Below are 15,062 nucleotides of genomic sequence, written 5' to 3' on the forward strand. Positions count from 1 at the left end.
CTCCCATGGCCTTTTTCAAGGCAGCAACTTAACTTTCTGAGCACGTATTTCTATACAGTCTCGCTTAAACATATGCACGTTGGCACTTTTTTTTTTTGCACACTCATCACTAACTGTGCATTGCTATATGTTAATTTGTTTAAGCTATTTAACTTTTTTCTCAAAGAAAGGAGACCTGTACTCAATTAGCCTAATTTTATCCTCCGTTATCATTTGGCCTACCACCAAAGTACTTTAAAGGAATCCTGATCAAAACAGAAGTGTGTTGCTGTCACTTAGCCGTCCTGCTTGGCTCGTTCTCTTCTTTCATTCTCACCTTTCTCTGCAATCCTTCCTCTGATTTCTCTCAAATCCCAATTGTGCCCAGTGTTTCATACTTTATTGACCTGCTCCTCCGTCTGCTCAGCAATCTTCTCTGTCTTGTTCGTTTTTGTTTCAGATGTCTGAGATACAGAATGAGTTGGACACACTTCCTCTCAGGGCTCTGCTTGCTGCAGCCTTCATCACCTACCTGTCTGCCGCTTCTGAAGATCGAAGGAGACACTGCCTGGATACGTGGATGGCTCAATCTGGATTACAAAGTAAAATACAGAAATTGTGCCTGTAGCATACTGTGACCACCATATGTATGAGTCGTGCGCTTACAATTCGCACAAACGCTCCTCCACCCACACATGGCCCAATGCCCTGTGCTGATTCTTATTGTGAAAGTACTTACTATGCCTTTACTTGTTTAGCAATAATTTAGGAAAAAATAACCTTTTTTATTTGTCAAATTTGAATGATTTTGCGTAATTTTTTTTAAAACTTGCCTTCTTATTCTGTTTTATAACTGCTGTCTGATCTACTTACACGAGACACTCATTCAAGCATTTGCACATCCTTTTGTTTTATAATTAATTGCTAGTTAGTTCCCAAGACTAATTATACTCATAGCTCAAGCACTTCTGTAAAATATCGGGACCGCAGTGACTGTAAATGAACATTGACAATTACAGTAGAGTGTTTTACTAGTGTGAATTGATTAATGTTCATTCTGTTTTGTGTAAAAAATAAACAACAAAAAACAAATACCATGTGGGGTTGAAAAAAAGGTTAAAACTTTTGAAAGAATGGACGAAGAGAATGAGGAGAGAATAATTCACACATTGCTAAAAATGTTTATTGATATGTCCATTTATGAATTAATAATTTTCCTTTGCTGTCTGGATGAAAAACAAACTAAGGTAATCTAAGAAATAATACTAAACAGGGTGTATTATGCAAAATATGACATTTGTGAGCTTAATAACATTTAATAATGTTACTACCTCATCAAAAACACACATGGAGTGTTACTTTGATTATTTCCTGCATGTTTGAGAAATCCTTGAATCTCCACTGGGTGCCTAAATGTGTGCTCATACAATGCAAAGCCTATTTACCCTAAACCCCTGCATTGGAGCTTCAGTCCCCAGCTGAGCATACCTCCCCTGAGCCTCCCCCACTCAGCGTTACCAGACTAGCACTTAGCAAACACCTGGTGGAACTGCAGGTCTGCTGAGCTTCTCATACAAACGACAACAACTCTAAGAATGACTGTGAACAGAATCAGTGGAGGAGCATTATTGCGATGACCTGCTGAAGGGGGGAGTGTTGGGAAGGAAGGCTAGGAGGTTCTTAAAGAGACAGAGGTTAATTTTAAGGCATTAGGTATGGCTATGATGTGGAGTCAGTTTTTTTTTTTTTTTTTTTTTTTTTAAGATCTACTGGTCTCTGCTATAAAATAGCTCTGTGCGCCAGGAAAAGACTTAATAATGCTCCTTTATAACAACAATAGCATTAAGGTTTAAACAGAACCAAAACACGCAAACTATAGCTGACGATCTCTATTTGTATCTGTCAGAGTTTGACTTGCGATCGTTCCTGTGCTCGGAGAGTGAACAGTTGATATGGAAGAGTCAAGGACTGCCATCAGATGACCTCTCCATGGAGAATGCACTGGTTATTCTACAGGTAAGACAAATACTCCACCATGTTCTACCGGCTTTTGGTTTAATAAAATAAAATGTGCATGTTTATGTCTCAAACATCAACAGCAACAACAGTTATAAACTAGGTTGACTCTGAATGGTTATTTATTTTTTGTGAAGTCGCAGTAATATGGGGATATCATTGGAAAATAAGTAGATCTAAGAATTAAGCATAAATAAAAATGTAAATTTGTGTCACTATTGCACATATAAACTAGGACTACAATTATGGTAGTTCTAGCAATCCAAGCAGAATGTGGTATTTTGCTCATGACAAGTTGGATTTGTTCCCTCAATCAAAGAGGGAACCGATAGCGGACTTGTGATTTTAGTGTTGTGAAATATTTAGATTTATCTATACACATATTAAAACAGAAACTGAAGAACTTAACAGTGTTTGTACTCTTTGAAAAAGGAATGCTTTCATCATTGCCTTTCACCTGTCCTCCATTTGCATGTATTTATTTTGTGTGTTGTTTCTACCATTGCTGCCTTCAGATTAATACTCTCAAGTTACAGGTAAGACGTTGTCCCCTCATCCACCCCCATTTGTCCACATCTAGTTTCTCTTTTGTCTCTCATGTTTTTGTCACCATTAGAAACAGGTCTTTTTTGCTCTTTATGAGGTGACATATTGTTAGTAATGTAAGAAAGGGAGGACATGTTTGTTTCACTTAACATAAATCTCAGCTGATGTACATTTCCCCATTTAATGATGACATTTATTGACATTTCGGGGACACTTGATGGTTTTCTTCATTGCAGTGACTGAATCACCTGATTGAGCCTGTGTTGGTACTCAGAGCTGAAAGCACTAGAGTTTTATTTTCAGTTTGTTCAAAGTTGTTTTTTTTTGTTTGTTTTTTTTTTAGTATAATCATCTGCTATCAAATCCGTGATAGAAGCACCGTTTTGTCAAAAAATGTTATGCATATGAAGGTAATTAAAGTGTGGCTATATTTAATTTGTCTTTAGTTTATGAGACTTAAAAATGTTGTATTGCGTCAAATTACCGTTTTTTCTTTTTTTTTCTCACCTTTTTATTTGGTTATTTCAGAAAAAAGAAAAGAGACAACTAGTCTCCAGAACAGATGTTAAAACTGAGGCATAAAACTGCAGAACTGACAACATGAGAACATTAACCTTCTTTGACTTGACGATTGTGATGCCATTCAAATAGGATGGCAGCACTGTAACAACATGATTCATGAATTCACAATTACATAACCCTTTTCCAAATAATTTTGTCTTATCTTAAAACGTGGTGTTTTATGTTTCTCTCTTGTCAGAGTGTTGCTTGTCCATTCCTGATTGACCCATCGTCCAGAGCCACAGAGTGGTTACGCACACATCTTAAGGAACAGAGGCTTGAGGTTATTAACCAGCAGGTAAAAATTCACCAAGTGATCCAGTTAATCCTTGATTTTTTGTCCACCCCCCTATTTCATCTTTCCAGGTTAATCTACTCCACTAAGGCAATATTTAGGATATAAGTTGCTATAATTTTGGGGTATCGAACAAAAAAAAAATAGAATAACTAAAGAATTTTGAACTTTATTTCTTTTACTAATTGAAAATAAAAAGAATTAGTGTTTTATTCAGATTTTTGAGTGGTAGAGAGCGTGTGCCCCTCATTTACAGCAGGTTTAGTTCTTGGCGCAGCCGTCCTGGAGTCCTGGCCTTGATGCCTCTGCTGCATGTCTTCTCCCCTTTTCCATTTTCTCTCTGATAACTCTTAATAGAGGCCACTAGTGGTTTTTATGTTTATGTGTCTGCCTTTCCAGGACAGCAACTTCATGACATCAGTGGAGCTGGCAGTAAGATTTGGTAAAACACTTATCATCCAGGAGATGGATGGTGTTGAACCTGTGCTCTATCCGCTCTTGAGGAAAGACCTCATAGCTCAAGGTATTCACATCCACATACTGATGCGTTTCTACGATGTCTGCTTCACAATCTTCCTGTAAGTCAGTAAATGCTTACATTTACTGACTTACAGTAAATGTAAGCAGTAAATGCTTACATTTACTGACTTAAATGTCAATGTAAGTCATTGATTGCTTGTAGCTTCAATCAATCAATCAATCAATCAATCAATCAATCAATCAATCAATCAATCAAGTTTATTTGTATAGCAAATTTCAGCAACAAAGCAGTTCAAAGGGCTTCACATCATGAAAACAAAAAATGAAAAATCATAACAACAAACAGTCACCAATTGAAAAATCAGTGACACATATTACATTTTGTTGAGTGTCATCATCAGAATCATGTTGGTCAGTGTTCTTTATTATGGTTCAAAAGCAACAGGTGGGTTTTTAGTCTTGATTTATAAGAAAAGTTGCTTAACAATTCTTATGAAAGGAGACATCAGGCATACAATCGGAAATCTGTAATTTTCTTTCTACTGATAAAACTTTGTAGTATTTCTTTTAGTAACAGTATCTAAAACATGTATTGTTTGTTTAGATGTTGTTACACAGATGCACGCGTGGAGGTAAAAAGACAAATAATGAGGATCGTTTTCAACAATTGATTTTTATTTATTTAATTTATAGAGACAGACTGGTTGTCAATTCTGGGTCAAATATAAAATTCGCTGTATGAAAGTGATGGGCTGTGCCCTTTAAGTGCCCGCTCAATGATTTTCCAAACAGCTATTTGTAATATGTGTAGTAAAATCTAACCTCCCGAGAATAAACCTCTGCTGGCAGAAATCTCTCTGGACATCAGATAAGCCGTCAATGTTCTTTTGAGTTCTTCCATTTTTTTATTACTATAAAAAATATATATTATCCTTACTATTTTTTCATTTGCAGTTTCTCCTAAAAAGGTGTTTACTTGTATTTTAAGCAGATTGAGCAGAATGTTTGAGACGTGAAGCCACTGGATGGAATTTAGTTTGCCAACTATAAAACACCTCTTGGTGGTTTGTAAAAAGAAAAAAAAAGTGGACTGCTGCAGACAGCATTGCCCAAGTGTCATAGCTAAAATCGTTTAAGACTCAATGAAATTTCCTGCAGAACTGCTGGATCACTCACGACATCCACAAAAACATTATCGCCAGCTTGGCAGATTTATAAGTTTAATCCCACCAGTTAAACTCCCTCCTGTACTTCCTCATGCAGCTGCTTTACAGAAGAAGGTTAGAAAAAATAATAACTCATCACCTGGCGTTCTGGCAAGCTACAGTAGTATGAGTTTATTTACATAACTAATTAAAGCAATCCAAGCAGAATGTGGTATTTTACTCATTTTCCAGGAGGCAAATATCCATGGAAACCAGTCAGTTAGGAAAAATCGAGCTGGAATATAAACAGATTTGCTCTAGTTCTGAAGTCAATATTCAAGATTTTATTTTCCATCCACAGCTGTATTCATTATGGTTTGGCAGTCACCAAATTAAGCTGTAGTTGAAACACCCTTGAATGCATTAAAGCAACTTAAAATCCATGTCGAAATCCATCAAGAGCCTGTTGTCTGTCAGAGTTTATTAATGACTGCTGATCAGCTCGCCAGGGTGAGCAGTTTTAACACTGCTGGGGGGCAAGAACGAGTGGCAAAAAATTATTATTGGACCCCAATATTGTTGACACGTGGAAAATAAAACTGAGGTTGGTTAAACTAATTAGTACTGAGTGAAACCAAGGGAAAATAAAGGAAAATCTGATATTTGGAAAAGCTCTAAAAAAAAATTTTCCAACCAAACAAACTAAAGAGCCGGACTTGTGTGTTCTGAGTGGGGCAAAGAGCTTTTACATAACAGACACAAATCCGGCACTTCGGGTGTGAGATGACGCACCTCCTCCTTGCTCCCTAGTCAGAGAAAGCTGTTTTTCAGAGATAAAACTGCAGTTCTCAATACACACCTCAAGCATAGGACCACAGAGGAACTGCTTAGAACGGTGCTGACAAGATGTTTGTCCTCATGATTTGGTTGCTCTGGATTGCTTTGCTGACATGCTTCAGCACGTCGTCAACACCGCTGCTAAACACGGCCGGTTAAGTCTGAAGGACATTCTGCCTCATCCAATGACGGTACGAAGGCATGTTGGGAGAAAAGGAGCAGAGGTTTAGTTGTTTGTGGCAACAGACACAACTAAACCTCTCAGTTTAAATTAGAATTTATGATTTCATATTGAGATTTTTGTTGACTATTAAATTTTGATTATTGTGCTCATGTTCACCTGAGATAAAACGTTCAGTGAATATATACATTTATTTACATATACAGCCTATCAACCAATATGTCAGTGGGTGCAGGTGGTGCTATATATAAATATACCTTTAGACTAAACCAGCACATGACTTAAAGTGAATACACACATTTTTGACAATCAAAATGTTAAATTCCCAGTGCCAAATTTATCAAAGGAGGGACATTTTGAAGGAATTAAAAACAGTGTTTTGAAGTAGCCTATCACAGAATTCAATGGGTGAATGTCATCATAGAGTGTGAATAAATAGCACATATTAAAGAAGAAATGAAGTGTCACATTGGTGCCGCTTTCTCTTAAGGTAATTACTTCGGTTTATTATAAAAACTTGCTCTTGCCTATCAATTTCCATTATTTGCACAATCCAAGAATAAGGGCAGCACCCATCATAAGTGGCTGGTTTTCTTAGCTCCTGAAATGAATGTCTTTATGATCTAGAGATTTTAATAAAAGAGACCTCTGAATATACATACAGTGATAAAGATATACGTATATGTATCTTCTTATAGATTCCTTATTTTGATTGAATGTATTATTTGATCCATTTAATTTATCAAAACAGTCTAGAAACTAATATGACAAAAAAAAAAAGAACACAAACTATCTTGTTTTCTATTTGACTGTTTTGGATTCTGTGATATAACCAATGATATTTATAAGGGTAACACTTTATTCGAAGGGGTGTGCATAAGACGGACATGACATTGTCAAAAACATGACATAACACCTGTCATGAACATGAAGAGTCTTTATCAATGTTTATGACAGTTGTCATGAAGAGTTATTCGGTAAATAATGCCACTTTTAATGCAAAGTTGCTCTAAAAGTTGCATTAAAAGTCCATTAAAAGTGCCAACTTTGCATGATTTTGTAAATTATGATAATTTAATGCAAAGCTGGCATTTTTAATGGACTTTCAATGCAACTTTTAGAGCAACTTTGCATTAAAAATGTCATTATTTACCGAATGACACTTCATGACAACTGTCAAACATTCATAAAGAATGTTCATGACAGGTGTTATTTCATGTTTATGGCAGGGCCATGTCAGTCTTATGCACACCCCTTCAAATAAAGTGTTACCTTTATAAGTTCTTGGTTTACTTGTGGGTAATTGCATACCGATCACATAAATATAACTCCGACTGGAAGCCTTACCTGTGAAAATGAGCATGACTCATAAGGCTCTGAATCTTCCAGAGAAAGGAGGTTGTCAATTTGAAGCTAAATTAGAACAAGTGGAGACAGAAGAACTATGTGAAAGGGCAAGTTATCCACTCTGATTTGATGCTTAACAAGGTGGAAAAAAAAAGAGTGAGGACATAGGCCTGGAAATGCTGCACTGCAGAAACCAGAAGACAAAAAGCAGAGGACAAAATATGAGTAGACAGGTTTTTAAATGGCCATTATAGGCACACTTGCATGTCTGAGTAGAACAGTATGTCATGAAGTGACTCGCACCTTAATGTCGACATTCACACACACACACACACGCGCACATACTTGCAGGTCCCAGGTACGTGGTTCAGATTGGGGACAAAGTTATTGATTACAACGAGGACTTCCGTCTCTTCCTGGCAACGCGGAATCCCAGTCCCATCATCCCCCCCGATGCTGCTTCGGTGGTCACAGAGGTCAACTTCACCACGACCAGGGCAGGCCTGCGAGGACAGGTACCCGAGCTGACACAAACACTCAAGCAAAAGCTCATCAGCTACATATTTTAACAACCCCATTGGGAAATAAAGCAGAGTTACTGAATGTGCTGCCTGTGTATGATTTTTTCCCCCCCAAGACTTTATGAGTTTAATATCCAATGAGCAAAATCTACAGAATTTTTAAGTGGAATATTAGAATTGCTTTGTCTGAGTCGTAATTGCGTTGTATCTCATCTTAAGGCTCTGCGTTTGTGTGAATGTTTTAGCTGCTAGCCTTGACCATCCAGCATGAGAAGCCAGAACTGGAGACTGAGAAAACGCGACTGCTGCAACAAGAAGAGGACAAGAAGATACAGCTGGCACAACTGGAAGAATCTTTGCTAGAGGTAGACATTACACAACATTAACAAGCCGCACATGTTTGACAATTTAAGATCTTTGTTTGTGTGCATATGCAATTATTAACCAGTGCACCAAAAAGAAATGTGTGCGGACAGATGGACAGGTTGTATTCTTTTGTTTCTGGAATAATTACTGTCCACTGCACTGCAGATGTTGAAGTTGCTAAGTTCCACTGCTAGTGTGATGAAAGTGAACTAGACTTTGTAAGGCTTTGTGTACAGGCGAATCAGGAGCAGTGAGTACTGCTGCAATCACTATACCTGTCCAATGTATCAGATGAAGGTAGAAACAACCAGTCCTCATTATTGATCCTATGTTTCTGTGTTGCAGGAAGAGGGCTTTTACTACTGCACCACTCATCCTCCTTAATCAGTGGGTCCCTCTTGGGGGGTCGGGGCGGGGTTTAATGGCTGTGCTTTTCCTTTTGTTCATTGTACTTCTCTGTGTTACTTGGAAATGTACAGATTAAACCCTGTGCAATAATTTCACAACAACACAGTAGGTTGAAGCATACAAAAATGACATTATGTGCCGTGTAGATTCTATCATGATGTTTCCACCCCTCCACATAATCAGAAAGTTATCATTTGCAGTCTAACACCGTAATATTGTCTTCTTGTAACCACAACAGCTCAATGCTGATGTACTTTCACATTCGAAGTTGCACACCATTCTGATGGATATCCAGGCTTAGAAATACAGCGTAAAAATCCTTTTTCGTGTGGTCAGAGGGACATTTGGAAACTCATACACAGAGAGAATTAATGCCAATAGCCAGATGTCGGTGCTTCAGTGGTATTAGACATGTAATTATTCTTGAATCGTAGGAGCATATTTGACTTGACATTTCCATGCTCTGCTGGTTTCTCATCTATTTTACTTGAATTTATTTGAATACATTTTATCACTTCGTTTCAGAGAGTTGGTTCCTCAGAGCTGAGGGGGAGAGTTTTAGAACTCAGTGAGCACTTATTTTAGGAGTTTGAAATTCCTTACACAAGGCTGCTGAAGCCCTAGCATCACCCCTTCTTGCAACTTTTATCAGATTACAGACTTGAGATAAAATCACCGAAACCCAACAACATACTCGCTCTCTCTCCCGTCCCTCTCTTTTTCCCATCTCTCCCACTCATCTGTTACAACCTGTCCATCTGTCTGTTTTTCTTTGCATCAGACTTTGGCTACAGCTCAAGGTAATATTCTTGAGAACAGGGAGCTGATTGACAGCTTAAACCAAACCAAGGCAAGCAGTGCCCTCATCCAGGAGTCACTGGTGGAATCACACAGGCTCCAGGTGTCTTTGGACCAGGTACTGTAAGTCATTTGTGTTCTAAAATCACGAGAAAAAGAAATGCAGTCTACTCCTTTACATGTGTTGGTAATGCTGATACTTGTTTTTAACTGCTTTTTTTTTTTATAAACACACACATATGCAGTGTCTTTTTATCTTGACAGAAACTTTGCATTGACTTCTATTCATGTTTCATTCATTTCTATAGTCCAACCCTGTAGCGGCATTGTGTGTTTGTAAACACAGCAGATGCACGCGCAACTTCACTGCACAAAGAGTCGGCTAGCCTTTACGCAGACTGGTTGCCATGGTTACCGGCATTTGTCTTGCTGTTTTAGCGTTAGCTAGCATGTTGTCAGCGCACCACAACTCTTTATCATCGTGTGATAAAATAAGTTATCAAATTGACATTAGTGAGCCATGAGTGACCCATACACATTACATGCAGGTTAGTGGACAAATGGCCCAAACTTCAGTGGCCAGACATTACTTACAGCAGTATTAAAGCAACTTTGTTCACAGTACGATCATTAACTTTCAATGAGTTTCGCTAAGCAAGACAAGCATCTCCATGGTTGAGCAAGAAGGGCACTGGAATACAGTTTTCCTAAAATGTAAGATTTCATAAAAAAAAAAAAAAAAGAAGAAGAAATGAAATTCATATTGAAAGGTGGATGCACCTTTAACCTCAGCTAGAAACCCCAGTGGAGCTGTGTCTTCTCCATTATTAGAAGATAAGCAAATTTGGTCAGCGGGTTTCACTGCCATTTGCACTGTGCTGTGACTGCTGGAAAAGACAAGTGTTTTGTTGTCGACTTGTATTCAGAAATTGCTTCATTCTTGATGGTTGTGCAGGAGGTTCCACTCCTTTTGCTTCTCTGACCCTGATCAAAAATGCATGGCTATACATTTGCGCATCTGTTGAAGCCTTATTACAGCTCATTCTGAGCTCAAAATAGGCAGAATGGACTGAGTTAAATCTTAGTATCTTAGAAGGATTTTGTGCAGTAAGTGTAAAGAACATGTTTTGTCCATGTAGCCCACTGACCTATCCTAACTTGTTTAAATGGAAGCATAATAGGTCTCATTTAAATATGTGGACCTAAGTTCTTTTTTTTTTTTTTTTTTGATAGATCTTCCTCCAAACTTTGGAAAAATGTATTGAAAGGAATATTTAGACTGAAAATATTGTGTAGCTTACAGCTAAATCTTGTCTAAATAACTACAGTACATGGAGTACTGCTGACCAAGGGAACACAGGTTTGGAAGCATATATGTTGAAGCTGCATTACCAGATAATCCTTTAGGGAGCAGTGTTAAACCAGAACTGATGTTAGTCTTTTCTCTGTTGTTTTTGTTGATGCATTATTCTCTGCTCTCATTTTCTTTTATGCATGTCCTGTTTTTTTCTCACATTCCATATCCCATCACACCTCAAGCTTCCCTCTCTTTCCTCCCATCCTTTTTTTTTTTTAAATAAAAACATAAATACAATCTCTTCTGGCTTTCTGCTTATCGTCTACATATCAGTTCTCTTGTCCATCAGCAACGTGTTGTGTTTTATGTAACTCGTTACAATCTGTAAAATTTCTTTTTTACTGTTTCTTGGTTTCATCTTTTCTCCTGTCTTTTTTGACATGTTTTTTTCCTGCTCTAGGAGAGAGATGCCTACCTGCCCTTTGCAGAGAGTGCCAGCAAGATGTATTTTGTTATCACAGACCTGTCAAAGATCAACAACATGTACTGTTTCAGTCTTGCTTCCTTTTTGCGCCTCTTCCAAAGGGCTCTTCAGGCCAAGAAGGTAAAAGGATAACATTTGTACTGCTTTGATACTTCTCCCATTTTTACCTATATCAAAAGACTCTTAAATCCTTTACCGCATATTGAAATACTACATATTAGGGAACTTGAAAAATTATAACAGTCAAAATGAACCCAAATAAAACAAGTTGTTATTACTGTTCAGGAACTGTGGACATTTTTAGACTCAAATGGACCCTTAACAGAAACACAAAGACTCCTTGATGTGCTGATACAGCCAAACCTGGATTACATCATGTTAAGAACTAAAGCTGTTGTAGAAAAACCTCATTTGTTTTCTTTAGTTTAATGATTTTTGTAATATCGCAGTGGAATTAGCTCTAATTGGAGATGAACTGATACCAACCCCCAGTTGACTGCCTGGTTCCAGGCCTTTTTTGTAAGAACTGCAATAATAAAATAACACATTTAATTTAGAATCGCCTTTCAAGACTTTCAAGGTAGTCAAGCAAGTATGTAGAGCGGGTGATGTTGTATATATGAGCTGTGAAACGTAGGTTTCTCTTAAGGATGACACCAAGGCCCTTGACCAGCCGGGAAGGGAGGACAGTGAAATTGTCAATGGAGAAAAATAAATTAATCCAGATTTGTAGGTTGCGGTATTTTTTGCCGATGAGAAATATTTCAGTTTCACTTGCATTACTTTTGAGAAAACATAGCACCTAAAAGACGAAGAAGAAATTCCTTCGTGTTCTTTCACGTTAGTTTAGAATCCAAGAAAAAAAAGGAATCATATGCAACAGAGCCCCGGTTATTAACTTTTGTCAGATTTTTTTTAAACTCAGTGAATGTTCAATGTCTTTATTGTCTGAAATCTATGAAAAGGAGAAAAATATGTGGAGCCAGTTGAGGAAAAATTGTCTGATTGTGATCTCTGTCCAATCATTATGGGCATCTCTGTTTGTAATCCATCTCTTCCAAAATGTGACAAAAGTGCAAACTATTCTTCTGCTGGGTTAATATAACTGACAACATGATGGATGATGCTGTATTCAATCAACTCTACTAACACCAGACTGTCTTCATTGAGAAACCAGATAAATTTAATTTAGGTGGTTAAATATGTTTTTTTTATTTTTTGTTTGGTTGGGTTTTTTTTCAGTTGAAAGTGGCTTTGTTATTTGTGTGATTAAAACAGAGTTGGTCCAGCTTTGTGGGATAGTGTGACGTTTTTGAAAATTAAGTTATGCTAAGCTTGTTTTTCAGAGTGTTTGGGGAGCTTAGAAGAAACACCCAACAGCAGAAGAAGTGGCTGGCGTCTCTTAGTCAAGTAGTAACAAAAAAAACCAAAAAACACTGTAGCTCCCTGATTAACATGTTATGTATAGTAAGAGCCCTTACTAGTTGCCTGACAACAGTTCAGACACAGTATTTAATCCAACAGCGCCTCTTATATTTTATTTCTCAATACCTTTCATCCAATCTCAAACTGTTGCTTTGAAAATCTGTGTACTTTTGGCTGGCAGAAGGTCATTGATTACTTTTATTTTAAAGGAAGTGATGAACTATTGCTGCTGTCTTCCAAGGATTTTTTTCTTACTTTGCAAAAAAGCGAACAACCTTGATGCCGATGTGTTCTGTATCTATCATAACTTTATTGCACGAACATGCAGCTATCCTTGAGTTAAAATGCAGCAGAACAAGTATTTTTATGTGGCTTGAAGCTTTTATGTGAGGCTAAACTTTGATGCTTACATGGCTTAACAGCAAAGAATATGTTACATAGGATTTCCATAAAATACAACTGTAAAATAAAACCTGAGCAAAGAGTGAAAATAATTGAATGAATAGGAGACGTCGCAAAAAATCAAGAGATGGGGTTAAAACTAAGGTCAGACAGAGAGCAACACAGACTGTCACACTGCTGTTTTCGAACTGAGCTTAAAACACTGCGATAATGAGAGCCCACACCCACACACACATGTAGGTATACAAAGAGTTGTGAGATAGAGAGCACTAATTTCTGACATCCTGTGTGGGTTGTCAGAGCCAGCGCTGCCATCCAAGAGTATCTATCACCTGACGACAGAAGCTTGCCACTGCTATTGTGCGTGTGTGTGTGTGTGCGTGTGTGTGTGCGTGTGTGTGTGTGTGTGTGTGTGTGCATGCAGGAAGGCATGTGGACACTGTCAGCAACTGTCATCATAATGGGTGCACTGATTTACAGAGTCTAATTCACTTTGTGTTGTTCACTTGCTTGGTGTAGTGAGTGAGCATTTTTAATTTGCCAACTGCTGCATGTGGTTCCTGAGATCTGGAAGAGGACTTTACCTTGTAATGGCTGATTTAACACACTGATGTTTTCATACGCATACAACACATCCTGCTTCGCAAAGTACGATGTAGCAGTGACGTAGCAGTGAGGAAAGAAAGGCTACATGGATTTTATGTTTTACAAAAAAAAAAAAAAAGAAAAGAAAGTTCTTGCATTTTGCATTTTGCCTCCTAACCCCTAAGTGAAATCCACTGAAAGCAGTTACCTTCAGACGTCACCTAATGGGTGAGCAGTAAACTCTACTCTTACAAATCATTCATTAAATTATGAATGTGGCTGATTTGTGAAGGCATTAGAGGTTTATTAGTGAACAAACTTCATAGTAGAGACCAAGGAATACGTTGTACACGTCAGGGAGAAATTTGTGAAGGAGGTTAAATTAAGTTTACATTTACTACAGTATCCTAAGCTTTTAACAAAGCTCAGTTCAATCCACAATCTACAGCTGCATTTTATAAAAACAAGGATAGTTACTAAAACTGACAGGCAAGAAGACCATTGCTACAGGATCTCCACATGACATTATCCCTGTACACATCAGAGAAGCAGCAAAAAGCTCAATGGTAACTCTGGAGGAGCTGCAGAGATTCACAGCTTTGTTGACAGCATGTCCAACTACTACATTCTATAACTGGTCTTTATAGAAGAGTGGAGTTGAGAAAACCACTTTTAAAAGAATGCTACAGGAATTTTTTGCCATAAGATGACAAAAAAAATATATAGAAATGCTTATTTTTTATTTTATTGTATTTTTTTTTTACGTCACAGAAATGCAGTTTGTGACAAAATGTGAAACTATTCAAGGGATTTGAATACTAGAGTCGCAACACATAAACAAACACATATACATAGGGAAGCTCCTTTCCTGTTGGTATATGTTTATGCTCTTTCTATGAAGTCATAATTTGTAGTCAAAATGTCAATTTATGTGAGATATGTTCTTTTATGTTAATGTATATCTAGACAGATTTTGTTTTGTCTGTTTGTCCATTAGAGGAATCCATAATGAAACGATCCGGAAGTAGAGGAAGGCTTTGAGGAAAATACACATTTAAAAAGCAATACCATCATTAAAATGTTCCTTATGGTGCTGCTCAAATTCAGTGTAAAGCACTGAATTCAAAAGAACTGAAACAAGCATATCTGTCTCTTTTTTTTTTTTCAAATTCATTCTGATAATAAAAATCCTCATTATATAATCAATGCCCATCAAACTTAACCATGAAATATTTCACTGTACATTTTAGGAGGACCTAAATACCGAAGGCAGGATTTCTGCCCTGGAGAACAACTTGAAGATCATGGTGTATGAATATGTCTGCCGGTCACTTTTCAAGGTAAAATACATTCATGTGAGCGAATGGAATTTCTGAGGATCTATGAAAA

At 37.4% G+C, this 15,062-nt stretch overlaps 1 protein-coding gene across 1 annotated transcript in view; it reads left to right on the forward strand.

Moving 5' to 3' along the window:
* The window catches only part of dync2h1 (dynein cytoplasmic 2 heavy chain 1), a 108,828-nt gene that overhangs the window by 45,988 nt on the left and 47,778 nt on the right, over positions 1–15,062 (forward strand). Inside the window, exons 67-75 of the mRNA XM_014987415.2 lie at positions 440–581; positions 1,886–1,995; positions 3,302–3,400; positions 3,797–3,920; positions 7,739–7,902; positions 8,154–8,273; positions 9,464–9,598; positions 11,238–11,381; positions 14,924–15,013. Of these exons, the coding sequence (XP_014842901.2) occupies positions 440–581; positions 1,886–1,995; positions 3,302–3,400; positions 3,797–3,920; positions 7,739–7,902; positions 8,154–8,273; positions 9,464–9,598; positions 11,238–11,381; positions 14,924–15,013 (1,128 nt within the window). The remainder of the gene's footprint in view (positions 1–439; positions 582–1,885; positions 1,996–3,301; positions 3,401–3,796; positions 3,921–7,738; positions 7,903–8,153; positions 8,274–9,463; positions 9,599–11,237; positions 11,382–14,923; positions 15,014–15,062) is intronic.

Source organism: Poecilia mexicana, unplaced genomic scaffold (assembly GCF_051168715.1).
Source record: "Poecilia mexicana isolate PSO_F unplaced genomic scaffold, ASM5116871v1 scaffold_13, whole genome shotgun sequence".
Classification (NCBI taxonomy): domain Eukaryota; kingdom Metazoa; phylum Chordata; class Actinopteri; order Cyprinodontiformes; family Poeciliidae; genus Poecilia; species Poecilia mexicana.